This window comes from Hyperoodon ampullatus (assembly GCF_949752795.1).
Source record: "Hyperoodon ampullatus genome assembly, chromosome: X".
In the NCBI taxonomy this organism is placed as follows: Eukaryota; Metazoa; Chordata; class Mammalia; order Artiodactyla; family Ziphiidae; genus Hyperoodon; species Hyperoodon ampullatus.
This window is the reverse complement of record NC_136913.1, coordinates 15,409,162-15,427,231: the sequence shown is the minus strand read 5'-3', so window position 1 is coordinate 15,427,231 and position 18,070 is coordinate 15,409,162. Positions and strand designations below refer to the sequence as shown.

General features: G+C 41.9%; 1 protein-coding gene across 9 annotated transcripts in view; it reads right to left on the bottom strand.

Annotated features, from left to right (window-relative positions):
* Positions 1 to 10,404: 10,404 nt before the first annotated feature.
* The window catches only part of REPS2 (RALBP1 associated Eps domain containing 2), a gene marked incomplete at its 5' end in the record, with an annotated part of 231,265 nt that continues 223,599 nt past the window's right edge, over positions 10,405 to 18,070 (bottom strand). For all 9 annotated transcript variants that reach the window (XM_079727343.1, XM_079727345.1, XM_079727349.1 and 6 more), the window contains one exon: positions 10,405 to 10,619. In XM_079727343.1, the coding sequence (XP_079583469.1) occupies positions 10,551 to 10,619 (69 nt within the window). In that variant the 3' untranslated portion in view covers positions 10,405 to 10,550. The remainder of the gene's footprint in view (positions 10,620 to 18,070) is intronic.

Below are 18,070 nucleotides of genomic sequence, written 5' to 3'. Positions count from 1 at the left end.
AGTGGCCAACACATTAAAAAAATAGGCAAGAATCCTTTGACAGATGTATTGCAAATAAGTTCTACTGTTCTGCAGTGTGCCAGAACTCTCTTAGTTGGGAATTTTGATAAACAGAAGTTCCTAATTTCAATGAAATCCAATTTATCAGTCTTTTCCTTTATGGCGACTGCTTTGTATGCCCTGTTTAAAAAAAAAACTCTTTATGAAATTCATGAAGATATTATCCTATGCTTTCTTCTAACAGCTTTATTGTTTTACCTTTCACATTTAGATCTAAGACCCATACTGAAATAATTTGGGGGCATGGTAGGGATCCAGGTTCATTTTTTGCCACGTGGATATCCAATTGCTCCAGCGCCATTTATTGAAAACACCATTTCCCCACCACCCGCTACTGGATTATGATGGTGTCTTTATTGTAAATCAAGGGATCATGTATGTGTGGATGTTCCTGGCCTCTCTATTCCGTACCATTGCTCTATTTGTCTAACATGTGCAACAATGCCACATTCTCAGTTACTGTGACTTTCTAGTAAGTCTTGAAACCTAGTACCGTAAGTCTTCCAATCTGTTCTTCTTCAAGATTATCTTGACTATTCATTGGGATGGACACTTAACATTGGTGCATGTATGTATGTATCAATGTTAAGCCTCAATGAAAAATAACACAAAAGGGACTTTCTGGGGGTTAAGAGAGATGAGATATTGAGCCTCTCTCAAGGAATCAGAAATCTAGCAACACAGAAGCCTGTATGGCAGTAGTCTAGAGCTGCCTTTCTAGACACGGTGTGCAAGCTCCAATCTGTGACAGGCCCCACCTACCGCTCCCCACCACTGAGGAAGATGGGCCAGTGACATCTCTCATCTTACTCTGGACTTGCTTCACTCATTTACCTTGCTGCTTGGATCCTGGGCGTACTTGAACGAATGGACTAGTTTAGCAGAGCCTGTTGCCGTAGCTCTGGCCATGTGAAGAGGCGTTCCTGGTGATGGTGAGAAGGCTGCATAGCTCTGGATAATTGGGGGAGATGGAAGGACGGCCGAGGGGCTCCTCCAGAGCAGGTTTCTCAACATGGACACTACTGACACTGCGGGCCAGATCATTCTTGGTGGTGGGGCTGTCCTGGGCACTGAAGGATGCTCAGCAGCATCCCTGGATCCCACTAGATGGTCTCCCAAGTTGTGACAACCAAAAACATTCCTAGACGTTGCCAAACGTTCCCTGGGAGCAGAGGCAGAATCGCACCCAGTTGAGAACTGCTGGCCTAGACCCAGAGCACAAACAGGAAAAAGGAAGGGAGATGTGTAGGGGGTACGGGCCCTGGGTTAGGAACACAGGCAGGACCCCCGCAGTTCCCATCTACCCACCTTCCCTCAACAAGCAGAACAAGAGATCTACAAAGAGGGAGAGGAAGACTGACAGAGAAAGAGTGGATGGTGCCACGGAGAGCTGTGAGCAGGACAGCGGCTTCACAAACTCCAAGGGGCATCTTCTGTGTAAAATGTAAGAACAATGTCCCCTAGAGTTGTGCAATGTGTGGCCCTAGATATAAACTATTTAAAAGCTCCCATCTCTCTAAACAGTGTATAAATTCTGCCCCTTTCCCATTCCGAGTGACTAGGATAAAAACATCAGCTCCTCCACCATTACCTCCGCCTCTCAGAATCTCCAGAAAGATAAAGATGCAGGCTCTCAGCACACGTGGGTTGAGGTTCAAGCCAATTTCATTTGCATTTCAAAGGTCCTGCATCACAATTCTCGGTATCTGTCTTTAACTTGCTTTGCTGTCCCTTTACTTCATTCCCCAAGCATTATCTTTCTTCCCCTTGGCTTTCCTTCAGCCTCATAGCATTGATGAAGTCTAATGCAGGGGTGGAGGCCTGTACCCTGTTCCCCAGTGATGTACCAAGGATGGGAGCGCAGGTACAAGAATAAGGGGTACATTTTCGGTAGAAAATTTAAAAACATTAATAAATTTGACTAACAGTCAGTCTGCTTTTATTAATCAGCGTGCACCAGCACTTCCAAAATTGTTTAGACATTTATCAGTGATAAAACACCCCTCCCCCCGCCCCCGATTCTCTTGGTCTATGTTCTAAATGATTACTGTTGTTATTCTTTTTTAATATACATATTTATATTTATATATCATAAGCATAAGCAACATCAGCAGAGAACATAAATATTTTACACACACACACACACACACACACATATACGATATTTATGTCCTCTGCTGATGTTGCTTTTGCTTACAATGCTACAGGATACTCACAGGTGAACCCTGAAAATTTTATACAGCTTCTGTGCCAATTCCTTTTTCCTACCAAATCTGCTAAGAGGATTTCAGGGCAAATAGAGGAATGTATATCTGGGTTACAATCTTATTCTCAAAGATACTTTTTATTCAGTGTTTGAAAGAAAAATGCAGGGAGGGGAAAACCACTCCAATACCTGCAAACACTAAAGTTGGCTCTTCCAGAACACCTTATATTTACAAAACAATATGGCAGGGCTCTCTGAAGTTGCATTTTGCCATTGAGATGCTATACTTGGAGCATTTCCCCCCCAGGCTCACGGATTTTTCAAAATTGTTAAATAAACTCAACTGAGAATTCTTATTCAAATGGAATTGGATATTTCAGCTTCATTTCCAAACTCTTCATTTCTGTACTTTGATAAGCCTTCTTGCCAAAGAAAAGGGGGAGAGGAGGACCTTGCACCTCTCGGTCACCTCAGAGCCCCTGATATCTCCCCCTGCCCCCAAAGAAAGAGTTGAGGATGGATAAAGTCTCATGTCATCCGGTAGGACTCCTGCCTACCAGGGCTTAGGCCCTTGTGTTCTGGGCTTTGGCCCTTTGTCCAAACACATGCCAGAAATGTAACAAATCAAACTAGCAGGCTTGGTTCATGCCAGAAACACTAGTTCACAATCTTCCAGGGAAGCATTTCAGGAGGAGGTTGCGAAAAAAAAATTGGGAGAACACAAACCACTCCTTGAATATCAGTGAAGTGACTTCATTCACTGTGCTTAAATCTCAAAGGGGGCTGCAATGGCTGGGTGCTTTATGCCTTCCTGGGACATGCAAGGCCTTCTCTTCTGGCCTTGTGCCTGACTCTGGCCACTTCCTCCCCTCATTCCATCCAGAGGAGACTCTTTTGCAGTTCCCAGAAGGCGGCATGCTCTTTTCCAGCCTTGCCTTAGCACACACAGCTCCCTCTTCCTGGAACACCTTCTTTTTCTTGCTTAATGCTCTCTCTTTTAAGACTTCCATGAAGCCTTCCTGGATTGCCACAGTCTGAATTAGATGCCCCTCCTGTGTGTTCTCAGAGCCACCTGGCTTTGTGCCTTCTGGCGGATGCTGTGTTCACCGCAACTTACTCCTCCTGAGCTCACAGCTAGACTACATGTCCCAGTCACCCTTGCAGTTAACTCTTGTCACATGACCGAGTTCCAGGAAATGAAATATGCATAGAAGTGATGTGTGAAGAGAAATTGTATCCTCTCTACAGTTCTCTGTTTCTTCCACACACTGGCTAAAAGGAGAAAACTCTCTAGCCCTAGAGGAAGACGGAAGCACACATAGAAGGGGTCTGGGTCCCTATATAACCACAAAGAAAAATGTCACAACTATGAACATCCACTCTGGACTACACAGTGAGTGAGAAACTTTCATTGTGTCAAGCCACTGAACTCTCAGGGCTCTTCGTTATAGATAGCAGTTAGCTGGCACTGACTAATACATCATAGCGCCTACCCCGCACTGCCTTGCAAGTCATCTGGTCTCTGTGAGCTCCTTGAGGGAAGGGATTCTGTCCTATAGGTCTCATCTCGAGCTCTTAACATAGTGTTTGATACAGAGTAGGGCCACAGTAAATATCTGTGGAAGGAAGGTCAGGAGAGGGAACAAACTTATGAATGGACACTGTAGCACAGCAGAAAGTCGGCCCTGGGAACATTTTTACCCTTTGCTCAGAATTAGCAGAGACCCTAGATGAGTCACCTTTGCCTCTCTGCACCAGTGTCCCTGACTGTAAAATGTGGTTAGCAAGATCAGTAGTTCAATTTTAGTGAGCAATCACTGTCCCCTAGAGGGCTTGTTAACAGCAAGATTGCCGGGCTCATTCCCAGGGTTCCTAATTCAGTGGGTCTGGGGTGGGTCCCAAGAATTTGCATTTTGAGTTAAGTTCCCTGATGATGGTCTGGGGACCAGACTTGGGAACCACTTGCCTAGATGATCTCAGATCCCTGGGAACGGTCAGGGCCTGGTGGTCTCCAGTGGCCAAGCTTATGAGCCAAATCATGGACAATTCTTCCAGAGTTAGTTTGGCATTTGGAACTACTAGATTGGAAATATCCTATGTGTGGCCAATTTGCATTCACAGTATGGAATAAAACTCCCACCTGAAAGGAGACTGGTGGCTCCTAAAATTACCCAAGTGTTAAAGATAAGAAACTGCAACTGGGGTGCCAAGTTACCTGGTGGGGATTTAAAGCCAATCCTTCCTGATCCCTCCCCTTCCCTTGCACGCTAGGTAAGGACACTCTGATGGAAACATTTCTGAGCACAAAGAATGCCAAGAAGAGGGCTTCCCTGGTGGCGCAGTGGTTGAGAGTCCACCTGCCAATGCAGGGGACGCAGGTTTGTGCCCCGGTCTGGGAAGATCCCACGTGTCGCGGAGCGGCTGGGCCCGTGAGCCATGGCCGCTGAGCCTGCGCGTCCGGAGCCTGTGCTCCGCAATGGGAGAGGCCACAACAGTGAGAGGCCCGCGTACCGCAAAAAAAAAAAAAAAAAAAAAAAAAAAAGAATGCCAAGAAGATGAGGCAAAAAACCTGACCCTAGATTAATCCAAGTTTTCAGTTCGGTGGATCTTTAAAATGCACTGTGAGCTGGCCATGATATCCCATGAATGCCGAGTGTCAACTGTGCACAGATATTTAAGGACCCAGCTCAGATCACCAGGAGGTGAAAATAACCAGATCTCAGACTTTGATTTAACTGGGAAGACCTCCAACTCCTTTTCACGTCACTTGCATTAAATGCATGAGACCAAATGCAGACCATAATATACTGACTGACACCAAGACTCCACCAGAGCCACACTTGGTTATCAGACATTTATTTTTTCACATAGCACCCCAGTTTCACAGCATGTACATTTTCCAGAGTTGGAGATTCTCAACCTACTATGTTCTCCACAGACTTTCCAACAAGTGTGAAAGAGAGGCAGTAAGGTTAGCTTGAGTCGACAAGTCACAATCCGAATATAGGACACCCTGTATTTATTTATGTTTAAGATCAATGTACATACAGTTCCCAATGCTTAGCACATGAATGAGACTCTGGCTGAGTAAAATACTAACACAACTTGTTAGCACGTTATCATGAAAAGACAGAAGGCATCAAATATATACTTTGCTGTTCCTCATTTTACTGTTCAATGTAACTGTAGTGAAAAAATATACATTTTTACTTTCGAGGTTAAAATAGACCATCAACTCATTATCTCTCCAGGCCCACAGCTACAAGGAGTAAAATGGCTCTTCCCACCTCTGGCTCACTTGAATATCGGATTTGTACGGAAGACAAAAAGAATGGCTAAAGGTAAGGGTACACCCCAGCTCCCAGGCTGGCTGCAGCTGAAGCCCTCACACAAGTTACCTTAAAACAAAATAAAACCAACACAACTCGGTTGATCCAATCTCCATACAAGGCGGTCCCTGCGCCACCTGTCCCATTCCCAGTTCAGGGCTCCCTGAAGCAGCTTTAGGATCCAGTCCTGATGTCCGACATAGTGCTTTATAACAGAACTGGGACCAGAAGTTTCCCTACTGCAGCCCTCAAATTCCAGTTCTGGCCTGCTTAAGTTCCAGTGTCCTCTGGTCTTCAGAATCATAAACCACTTTCTCCAACCTCCCACAGTCATGAACTTAGCTTAGAGCAGGGCAGTAGAACCCCCAAAACACAAAAACTAAACACTCCGCAAGTGCTGAGAGCAGAGCAAGACTTCTGTCACTAGAACAAATCCTGTCCATTGAAACGCTGTAATGCCTTTGGGAAAAGGTTCCTTTATCAATCATATGCGTCAGTAAATATAGAAAATAACGAGACAAGCCTAAAAGTGACCATGCACCTGGGATGTCTCCCCACATTCACAGACTGGCTGTTTCAGGGAACACTTAGTAAGGCAACCTCTGAAAGTCTATTTTGGGGAGAATCAGTTTGTATTGCTCTTCATGTCTGGCCCTCTTGGTCTGCTGTTCTTACAGTTGCTCTTGGGAGGGTCACATAACCAGCTACATTTCTCACTGCAAACAGCAAAGTGGGGAGGCTCCTAGAGTAAGACTCTCATAAACTGCCGTCGATGACTAATCTGTGGGCGTTGGTGGGCAGCCTCCCTTAGCCTGGGCTGAAGGGGAAGCAGAATATGCCACTTCAGGACTGCAAAAGCCCACATCCCCCCACCTCTCACTAGGAATTTGAACCACACTGAGTCAAAAAACTGTAACAAAGCACCCATAACTAAAGTGTAAATTCAAGTGATCCTTTGAAATCAGTTTGAAAAGAGTACGCTTGAAACAGAGTAAACCAGTCGGGAAGAGAAACCGAAGTTACTAGAATGTTCTCTTTAACTAGAGAAGAAAAAGACCTCTCAACAGAGATTTCATTTTGTTCACATTCATGATGTTCAAACCACAACCTACTGAGTCCTACTTCTCAGCAATATGGGAAGATCTGGGTGCTATGATATCTGTAATTCTTTTTTTTTAATATTTAAAAAATCAAATTCCCTTAGTGATATCTCGTCAGGAGGTGTGATTCTAGCCTGTGCTGAACAAATGTTTTTAGCTCTAAGGTGTTATAATGAAACTGAGATCTTTCCAACTACTACATTTGCAAATGTCTGCCTTAATTTCAAGAAAAACATCCATTCCAGATTATTTTCTTAGTGATCTTCTAAGAGCACATCTATCATTACCATGGTTGTGAGCTCATCTAAGAAATGGACAAATATCATTTAGAAACAGACTAGAATCAAGTCACATGTGAAGAGAAGAATGCTTCATGATAGTTCAGACACTAGGAAATCAAAGAAAAATCCATGTTTTTGATTACTCACCCTAAACTGTGCTGAAACTGAACATTTGCAACCCAAGTAACCCAAGATATATTGAAGAAAACTGTAACTTACTACATATTGAGTTCATTTCAATCACAGTAGTCTATTTTAAAAACAAACTCCCATAAGGAATACAGGAATGGAATCCATTCAAAGCAACAGCTGTCAAAAGTTCTGCCAAGAAACTCAGGGTAATTTACTGCATCATGAAAGATGAGGTGTTCTGAAGAACAAATACTTCAATCATATTCTTTCTCTTCAGATTTTATTTTTTGCTTCAATCCAAGAGAATTATCTAGATCTAAAACTCACTAAGACATGTTTTCATATTTTAAGACTGATAAATTAAGTAAATAAAATTCAACATGGTACACAGAAAAAACCGTTCTAATCTATTTTTAGTAATGCTAGTGGCGAGAGGACTCAACTGAGAATCCATAAAATCCCAACTCTGCCACCAGCTCCCTCCTTCTATGGATTCTTGGACTAGGAACTGTGGTTTCTTAGGGCCTTGGTCTCCCCACAAGCAAACGCAGGATATGGGAAGGGGTCCTCTCATCTCTGACATCCTACCGTGCAATGAGAAGAAAATGGGCACAGCTCCCAGCTAAGCTGCCTCCTTCTCCCAACCAGACCCAAAGCACTTCTCTAATATTTATAAAGCAGTCAGATCCCTCCAACTAAGGCAAATGTCTGCCTTGATTCCAACACACTCCTCCATTCCAGAAATCTACCTTTTGGGTCTGCTTCCTGCTGCTGGATAGGGAGGTGGCCAGAGCAATAAGCCACATACCAGAGACACAGAGACACCCAATGAGCTCGTGATCTACTCCTACCATGTTTTCACCCTTGGGACTGTGGGACTCCCATGGACGAAGACCACTTAACAATAAGGTTAGTAAACCCCCGTGCATGGGGGCAACATCAACACTCTGCCCAGAGATTTCTGCCCAACAAGGTCTTATGCTTGAGTAGTTTTATAGAAGAGGTATAATGGTGATATCAATAGCCCAGCCTTCCTATAAATCATATTAAACGCTCACAGAAACATTATCAGGAGTTATAATCCTAAATTAAATAAAAGTATACATCCTACGAAAACAGAGAAACAGAGGATGAGCACTAGTTAGGTAATATCATGTTGTGTGTGTGTGTGGGGGGGGGTGTCATTGTTTTTTTAAAAATCCACTTCTAGGCAACTAAGAAACTGTGGTCACTCTTAAGTCCAGTCAAGAAGGTGGGGTGGAGATATTATTGGTATGGGCTTTAATGCAATGCCTATGTTAAATTACTGGTTAGACGGTGCAACACATGAGGCTTCGATTGTCCAATGCAAGTTTTTTCCTTTAATGAAAACCAAGCTAATTAAACAAAACCCCAACCTCCTAATTTGGCTCACTCTGGCCTTGGCTTGATGGGAGAAAAACATGTCAATATTTTAAAAATGCATAACATAGACTAACATTCTTAAGTTTTTATGTCTGCTTAATGGATATGAAGTGCTATCTGGAGTGTGTGCATATGTCCTGGAAGACTATGAGATAAAGTGCATATGCTAGTCTTTCCTGGATTGAATGGAACAAAAGGCAAACATGATAATGAAACGTCTGTGACAAGGACACAGTTGATAAAATGTGTTGCAGCCCCCAGATCTCAAAACAAGTGAAAAGAGGTTACTTAAAAAATGTGCACTCACCCATTCATAATCTTAGGAAGGGTTTAAACTGACTCTGAACCCCTCCCACAGGGACAAAAAAGGCAGCCAAAAGGGAAGGAAAGGGGGACTAGAGAAAAAGTTCAAGTCCTGCGATTTTCAAAATCCAAGCAATTCAGAATCCTTTAATATGCACAGAACAGAATCAACAATTTGGTTTTTTTTGGAAAAACATCATCGTTTGAGTGTTTCTCTTCTGCCATTAAGCTATCGATAAAGCTTAATGGAGTAAGAAAGCATTAAAAATAAAAGCCTACTTCTTCTAAAAGCAGTCAACTCTATTGAAATCAAAGGCTTAGTCCCGTGTACCGCAAACCTATCCTAAACCACTTCAGAAAGGACCCTAGCACACCCCACCCCGCTATCCTAAAAATCGGTAAATTAGCAAAATGCACAAGAGACCACATGTCTTGCCATCCATCTCCTGAAGTGATGTTAAAGCTGGAGAGGCCGGATACCTGGGAGGGTCGATCAATTCCCACTTTCAACTTGAGCTTACAGAAGAAGCAGAGGCTATGTAAATTTCTATAGAGTACTGGCTTCTGCAATTTGAGCTTACTGTTTTACATCACTTACACTGGAGTCGGTTGGGCGCCTCTGAACTGCACATAAACCAATCCCTTCCCAAGGGTACACTTCACAGAGAACAAAATAGTCATATATCCAATGTGAGGATAGGCTTTCTTTCATTATTTCTTCATACCCAATACACTCACGATCCAGGTTAAAATAACAAAGACAAAAATAACTACCAGAGATTGTTGGATTACTGGTAACAACCATTGCCCCTTCTTCCCTAGTTTGAATACCTGGGTTCAAACAACAAATATTTATCAGTCCAAACAGTCTCATCAGCCGTTCACATTTGATGGGTGGTTTCCAAATTCATGCATTTACAGATATGTTAACCCATGCAGGATAAAAGTAGAGATCTGGCAACTATTTATTTAATTTGATCGGGCAAGGCAGTTCAGGCAGATTGCTCTTGCCCAAAAATCTACATGAAAGGGCTGAGTTGTCTGGGCTGATGGCTTAGCTGGGCCAAGTTAAATAGATCATGGACAAAACTACTACTTTACAGAGGTGTAAAGACTGAATAAGTCTTTGCCATTCAATAGAAAACAATAGTCATGTATTATTTATAGCTAGATATAATATCAAGATGGCACTAGAGAAGCAATTTTTGGCATATAGTGGTGGAGGGCACAGCGCCAGTCTAAAGCTAATGCTTTTGTTTTCTTCTACTTTTTGTTTTTATTATCATCATGCCAAAGACTATCCAGTTGGAATCACAATTATTCAGGAAACCAATCTACTGTATATGATATACATACGAAAATAAAACAAGCATCCTGAAGGTACTGGATTTGTACAAGCCATAAATTCTTTAAATAAGTAATGCTCTAAATTGTTTTTATTTGCTAGAAGATTGGTTTTGGGTAAGGAGCAACATCTAACACCTTGAGGAAGTACTTAAGAATGGGAGGTAAATTCCACTGATAGTTACAATTTCAAGTGTGATAATCAGTTGTATTTTTTCCACCACAGTAAAACGTACACGTGAAGCACAAGAGAAAAGGTGATATGGATTATATTCCGCCGCTAAAAGCTTTTGACACAGTCTCAGACATCTATGACAAGTAGTTGCGTTGAAACGTTCAAAGGAAAGATCTTGGCAGGAAAGGTCACCCATTGTTACTTGAATCTTGGGGGTCACAACACAGTGACTGGACGAAGTTGTTCCAGTTGGTTTTCCAATGCAATCCGTTCTTGATGAACCTCCTGAGTTGTACAAAACAAAGAGAAGAGAGGGGTCATTTCCTGGGTTCATCCCTACTTCATCAGGTACTGAAAAGAAACTTATGACTGGACGCACAAGCATTTAGGTGCCATATGACTCAAAGACAAGTGGACTGGGAGGCATCATGTTTAAAGCTGGTGACCGGACACAGGAGGCTTCACAATTTGCAGTCTCTCGACTCCTTTCTTAAGATGATGAAATGAAACTGATTGACCAACCCTCCCCACCCCCCACGCCTAAATCTCACCCTCAGTTTTAACAGTGGCTGGCACAGAATGATGTTAAAAATTAAAAACTGATTGGAAGGGAGCAGAAAAGCAAAAGCAGACTCCTAATACTGAGAGGCAAGCCATCAGGACTACATCTCTAGTTGCAATCTCTTGTTTCCACTCCAGCGCCATACTGGATCAGGACTGAGGGATGAGAAAGGGCACTGGTCGTGCTTCCACCAAAGTGTCATCCAGGCTCCTGCATAAAATATGGCTGAAGGTGTGACTTCTTGGCTAAAGGTAGAAAACAGGATCCACAATCTGCTATTTGGGAATTCAAACTTTGAGCCCCAAAACAGACCTACTGGCAGGGAGAGATAGGGACACGTAAAGGCACTCTGAAGTAGCATCAGTCAAGGTGGGAAAGAATTCTGTATAAAGGCTCAATTCTGAGACATCCCAGAAGAAACAACATGCTAATAGTAGCGTGGAACTCAACAAACATTTATTCACCCACCCTCCTACCTACCATCCAACAGTCTTTGAGTATCTATCTACTATGGGCCCGATTCTGCTCTGGGTGTGATGATACCACCAAGGAACAAGATAGATCAAACCAATGCCCTCACAGGGCTCATACTCAAATGGCTAGAGAAAGACAAGAAAGTCAGAAGAAAAAAAAACAACAAAAAAAAACCAAGATACTTTCAGAAGGAAATAAATAAGATGATGTAATAGAGAGTAATGTGGGGGACCTGGGAGAAAGGTGGAGAGGGTGGTCCAGGAAGGCTTCTCAAAGCGGATGCTACTGAGCAGAGACTTGAATGAAGTGAGAGGTGAGCCACATGAAGATATAGGCAAAGGATATTCAGGGAGATAAAACGGCAACCGCTAAGGCCCCAAAGGAGGGAACAAGCTTGGTGTGTTTGATGAACCAAAAGGCCTGTGTGACCAGAGCAGAGGGGACAATGAAGACCTTGGCAGGAGCTAAAGTCAAAGAGTTAGGCAGGCACCTTGTGGACAGAATAAGGAGTGTGGGTGCCATTCAAAGTGTACTGCAACGAGGACTTTGAATCAGGAAAGGCATTCGGCCTAACTTAGAATTCAGAATTTTCACGCTGGCTACCGCGTAGACAGTGGATTGTAGCAGGACAAGAGTGGAAGTAGGGAGCAGTTGGGAGGTTACTACATGGAACCAGGTGAGAAATGAAAATGGCTTAGATCACGTAGCAGCCATAAAGAGAAGGAGATGGATTCTGGACATAATTTAAATCTAGAACTAACAGGAGATGTTGATGAAGGTGATATAGGAAAGAAGGAAAGGAATTTGAGATTGAGCAAGTGGGCGGCTGGTAGTGTGGTATTAATTGAGAACAAGAAGATTGGATGAGAAATGGGCATTTCAAGGAGAGGGTTGGGAATGAAGCATCTGAGATGTGTATCAGATATATTAGGAGAAAAGTTGAATAAGCCATTGTAAATACATGTCTAGAGCTTAGAAGAAAGAGAAGTAGGGCTTGAGGCATAAATTTATGCGGTTGGATGGCCTTCAAAGCCATAGGATTATGTAACATCACACAGCAAAATAACATATTGGATTGGCCAAAAAGTTCGTTCTGTTTTTCCACAGCATCTTTCAGAAAAACTCAAACTTTTTGGCCAACACAATAGATGGAGGCTGCAGGAAAAGACAGAACTGAACATATGTACCAAACTCATTCCCTACTGCAACTCTACTAAAACAATTTTTTTAACTGGGAGGGGGGGAGTGTGCATGGTCATAGACATACAAGGACAGGAAAGACCAAAGGGAAGAGGTGATAACGATAAAATTGGTAAGCTGGAAGGCAAACTGATGAATGCTGAATGAATTAGCAAATCCAAGAAAAATAAATGTGGGGATTCTCCTAGGTGCTGAATACGTCTCTTCCAATTACGCATCATGGAACTGGAGAAAATAGCCACAGGGTGGATTCGGGGATAAACTGAACCCACTGTGACAAGGACCTGAGCTATAACTCCACTGATCACCTGACCTCCATAAGCTCCTACTCTAACTGGTGGATCATAGTGATGTTTTGGGTCTCCTGGAATAAGTATCAGTTCAGAGCCTGTGTCCAGTAATCCCCCCTAAATCTGATGAGTCCCTTTTCCCCACTGCACAGTCACACACTTTGGGAAAGGCTGGGAGAAAGATTAACAATATAAACTTCTGGCTGCAGAGTAGGGTCCTTCCTAAAGGTGACTCAGAGGCGCCTTTATTCAAGGGTTCTGTACCTGTAAACTGACTTAGTCTGGGAACTGACTGAGAAGCCATGACTAGAGCTCTGCTTGATGATTCTTCAGACTTCTGTTCACTAGACCTAGAACTTTTTCACTTCTACAGATCAAGTAAAGTGAACTGCAAGCTAAGCATGGGGATAAAACAAGAACCAATCTGATTTTATATATAAGACTCCCTGAAAGACTCAAATTGGCAGCACCAGATACCTATGAAAGTGGGAGTGAAAGAGGGGAAGACGATTGGCTTAAATAAGTTTTGCTTGAAAGTCTGCTTCAGAAGTAATTAGATCCCCGAATCCTTCCTGCCACTATGGTAGAACACTGAAGATTTATTTCTTTGAAAGGTAAAACAGATGGCCTCTGGATTAGCAATACAGAGATGCAATTAAGGACTAGAAATTGGACTGGAAATAGGGGGATTAAATGAATGCCCTGAATGCTGAGAACCAGAGCCCTCTCCTCCAATGAACCAGGTCTTCCCTCCATGCAGGAGACCACAAGAGTCTCCTCCCTGAGGACTCCAACCAGACCAAGAGGAAACAGCAAATGACACTGTCTTTGGGGGTTCCCCAACTCTATAGCTCAGGCAAACTGGGGGAGAATGAAGCTCAAAGTTGACAAGCCCCACAACAGGCTATGAACTTGCAATATGCATTCTCATCCTCCTCCTAAATATAAGCAGAGAAGGACCATCAGCTATTGAAGGAAAGTATCTAATTAGAAGTATATACAACAACAAAAAAAGCAAGCATTGAGGAAGAAGAAAAACTAGCATTAAGAGAAGATACTACAACAATGAAACAAGAATAGGATGCCATTGAAAAGAATCAGAGAACAACAAAAAAAATGAACTCTTGGTTATTAAACACAGGAGATTTAGAGTTTAAAAATAAGTATGTCTCCACATATAGACAAAAGGAAGAAGAGAAAAGAAAGAAACTAGAAAAGAAAAATTAGAAAACCAAACTAAGAAGTCCAGTGTCTGAAAAATATCAGGAAGGGAGAACAGAGAAAATGGGGGGAGGGAGGTCAATAAAAATCAAGAAAACTCCCAGAACTGAGGAATATGGGCTTCCCAATTAAAAGGGCCTACCAAATATAGAGACCAATGGATAATAGTGACCTACGCCAAAGCAAAGGTGGGGGCAGGGGGAGGCAAAAGCAAAATGCAAAACAAAAATGAGGTCACATACAAAGATCCAAAAAACAGAATGAAGTGTGACATTTTACAAAATTTTTTTTATTATCATATGGTAAAATTGACTTTTTTTCTTTTATTGTACAGTTCTACAAATGTTAACACATATAGATTTGTGAAACTACCACCACAAAGAGGGTACAATACAGTTCCAACAACCAAAAAGCTCCCTGGTACTACTCACTGATATACAAACCTTCACCTCATGCATAACCCTTGACAACCAGTGGTCTGTTTTCCAGCACTATAGTTTTGCCTTTTCAAGAACGTCAAATAAAAGGAGTCATGCAGTACATAACATTTTGACACTGGCTTGTCTCACGCAGCATAACACCTTTGAGTTTCATTCAAATTGCTGCGTGTATCATTCCTTTTGCCTGATGAGTACTATTTCATCGTACTCCATTTATCCATTCTTCCTTTGAAGGACATTTGAGTTTTTTTCACGTTTCCACTATCATATAAAACTTCTATGAACATTTGTGTACAGATTTTTGAGTGAACATAAATTTTTCATTTCACTAAGGTAGATACCCAGGAGTGGAACTGCTGGGTCACAAGGTTAAATGTATATATAACTTCATAAGAAAATGCCAAACAGTTACTCAGAGTGGGGTATAATTTGGCATTCTCACCACCAATTCACGAGGGTTCCAGTTGCCAGCACTTGATGTTGTCACGATTCTCTGTTTTAGCAATTCTATCACTGTGTATACTGGTCTGTGATCATGGTTTCAATTTGCATTTGCCTAATGGCTAACAATGCTGAATATCTTCTCACATGTTTACTTGCCATCCTTATATCCTCTTTGGTGAAGTGTCTGTTCACGTCCTTTGCCCATTTTTAAATTGAGTTGGTTGAACTTTGAGAGTTCTTATTACTGACTTCTTTATATAATCTGGACACTAGTCCTTTGTCAAATACGTGGGTTGCAAATATTCTCTCCTAGTCTGTAGCTTGTCTCTTAATTCTCTTGACAGTGTTTTTAGCAGAGTAAAAGTTTCAATTTTGATAAAGTCCAATTTATTGATTTTTTGTTATAGATTATGCTTTTGGCATCATTTCCAACCCCAGGTCACAATAACTTTTTTCTACGTCTTCTTCTACAGGTTTCATACCTTTATGTTCTACATTTGCATCTATGATCCATTTCAAGTTAATCTTTGTATCAGGAGTGAGGTCTTCGATCAAGGTTCATTTTTTTACAGATGGATGACCAACTGTTACAAAACAATTTCTTGAAAAGACCATCCTTTCCTCAATGAATTGATTTTGTACCTTTGTCAAAGATCAAATGCCTATATTCATGTGGTCTACTTCAGGACTCCTGATCCCTCTCCACTGATCTATCATCAATCCCACACTGTCTTGATTACTGAAGCTTGATACTAAAAGTGATTCCTCTACCTTTGTTCTTCTTTTCCAAATTTGCTTTAGCTGTTCTAGTTCCTTGGCCCTTACATATAAATTACAGGATAGGCTGGTCTGTAACTACAAAACATCCTATTGGGATTCTGATTGGTTGCAATGAATCTATAGATCACTTTGGAGAAAAATAGTATCACTACTATGTTGAGCCTTTCAATCCACAAACAGCATATGTCTCTCCCTTTATTTAGGTCTTCTTGGGTTTCTTTTAACACCACTTTGTAGTTTTCAGTATACAGATCCTGTGTTTTACGATGAATTTATACTTAAGTATTTCATTTGGGGGAGGGGGCGAGCTATTATGAATGTTATTGTTTTTCAAATTTCTGTGATCAGTTGTTCATTGCTTGTATATAGGAATATAACTGCCTTCTCTATGACCTTATATTCTGTGGCCTTCATAAACTCAATTAGAAAATGAAATTTTAAGAAACAGTTCAATTTGCAATAGTGTCACGAAAAAAATGGGAACAAATTTAACAAAAGACATGTAATACACACTCAGAACCACTGAGAGGAGTGTTTTCTAAAATCTGAACAATTAGAGAGAGAATCTTCAAAAATTTATACTACCTGATTTCAACACTTACAGAAATCAAGACCGTGTAGTACCAATATAAAGATCAACAAATAGGGGCCAGACTGAAGCTGGACTGGGCCCAGTGTGAGGCATCAGGTGAATAAATTTTGTTTTAAGGCCGAAAAGCGGGTTAACCTTACGCAAGATAATCGTGAATTACAGCAGCCACAGCAAGAACTTTTAACCCGGATAAGCTTTTCCATTTACAAGGTGCCCTAGGAAAAAAAGGGTTCTCGGCCAAGCACTCACTAAAAAAAGAAAATGGCAAACTATTTTTCCACCTCTTCATGAGCTTCTGGTGGCCAGGATAAGACCAGCTGCGACATCCCACTCGCTCCAGAGCCTGCAGGATCCTGGGGAAAACTGGCAGAAGAAAGCAAAGGCTGTGTGGCTGATAGGGGCTTGGTGCTCCAGCCAGGTGTCAGGCCTGTGCCTCTGAGGTGGGAGAGCCGAGTTCAGGACACTGGTCCACCAGAGACCTCCTGGCTCCATGTAATATCAAACAGCAAAAGCTCTCCCAGAGATCTCCATCTCAATGCTAAGACCCAGCTCCACTCAACGACCAGCAAGCTACAGTGTTGGACACCCTATGCCAAACAACTAGCAAGAGAGGAACACAAACCCACCCATTAGCAGAGAGGCTGCCTCAAATCATAGAAAGGTCACAGACGCCCCAAAACACACGACCGATGCGGTCCTGCCCACCAGAAAGAAAAGATCCAGCCTCATCCACCACAACACAGGCACTAGTCGCCTCCACCAGGAAGCCTACACAACCCACTGAACCAACCTTAGCCACAGGGGGCAGACACCAAAAACAATAGGAACTACAAATCTACAGCCTGCAAAAAGGAGACCCCAAATACAGTAAGTTAATCAAAATGAGAAGACAGAGAAACACACAGCAGATGAGGGAGCAAGGTAAAAACCCAGCAGACCAAATGAATGAACAGAAAATAGGCAGTTTACCTGAAAAAGAACTCAGAGTAATGAGAGTAAAGATGATCCAAAATCTTAGAAACAGAATGGAGAAAATACAAGAAACGTTTAACAAGGACCTAGAAGAACTAAAGAGCAAACAAACAATGATGAACAACACAATAAATGGAATTAAAAATTCTCTAGAAGGAATCAATAGCAGAATAACTGAGGCAGAAGAACGGAGAAGTGACCTAGAACATAAAATAGTGGAAATAACTACCAAAGAGGAGAATAAAGAAAAAAGAATGAAAAGAATTGAGGACAGTCTCAGAGACCTCTGGGACAACATTAAACGCACCAACATTCGAATTACAGGGGTCCCAGAAGACGAAGAGAAAAAGAAAGGGACTGAGAAAATATTTGAAGAGATTATAGTTGAAAACTTCCCTAAGATGGGAAAGGAAATAGTTAATCAAGTCCAGGAAGCACAGAGAGCCCCATACAGGATAAACCCAAGGAGAAACACGCCAAGACACATATTAATCAAACTGTCAAAAATTAAATACATAGAAAAAATAATAAAAGCAGCAAGGGAAAAACAACAAATAACATACAAGGGAATCCCCATAAGGTTAACAGCTGATCTTTCAGCAGAAACTCTGCAAGCCAGAACGGAGTGGCAGGACATATTTAAAGTGATGAAAGGGAAAATCCTACAACCAAGATTACTCTACCCAGCAAGGATCTCATTCAGATTCCATGGAGAAATTAAAACCTTTACAGACAAGCAAAAGCTAAGAGAATTCAGCACC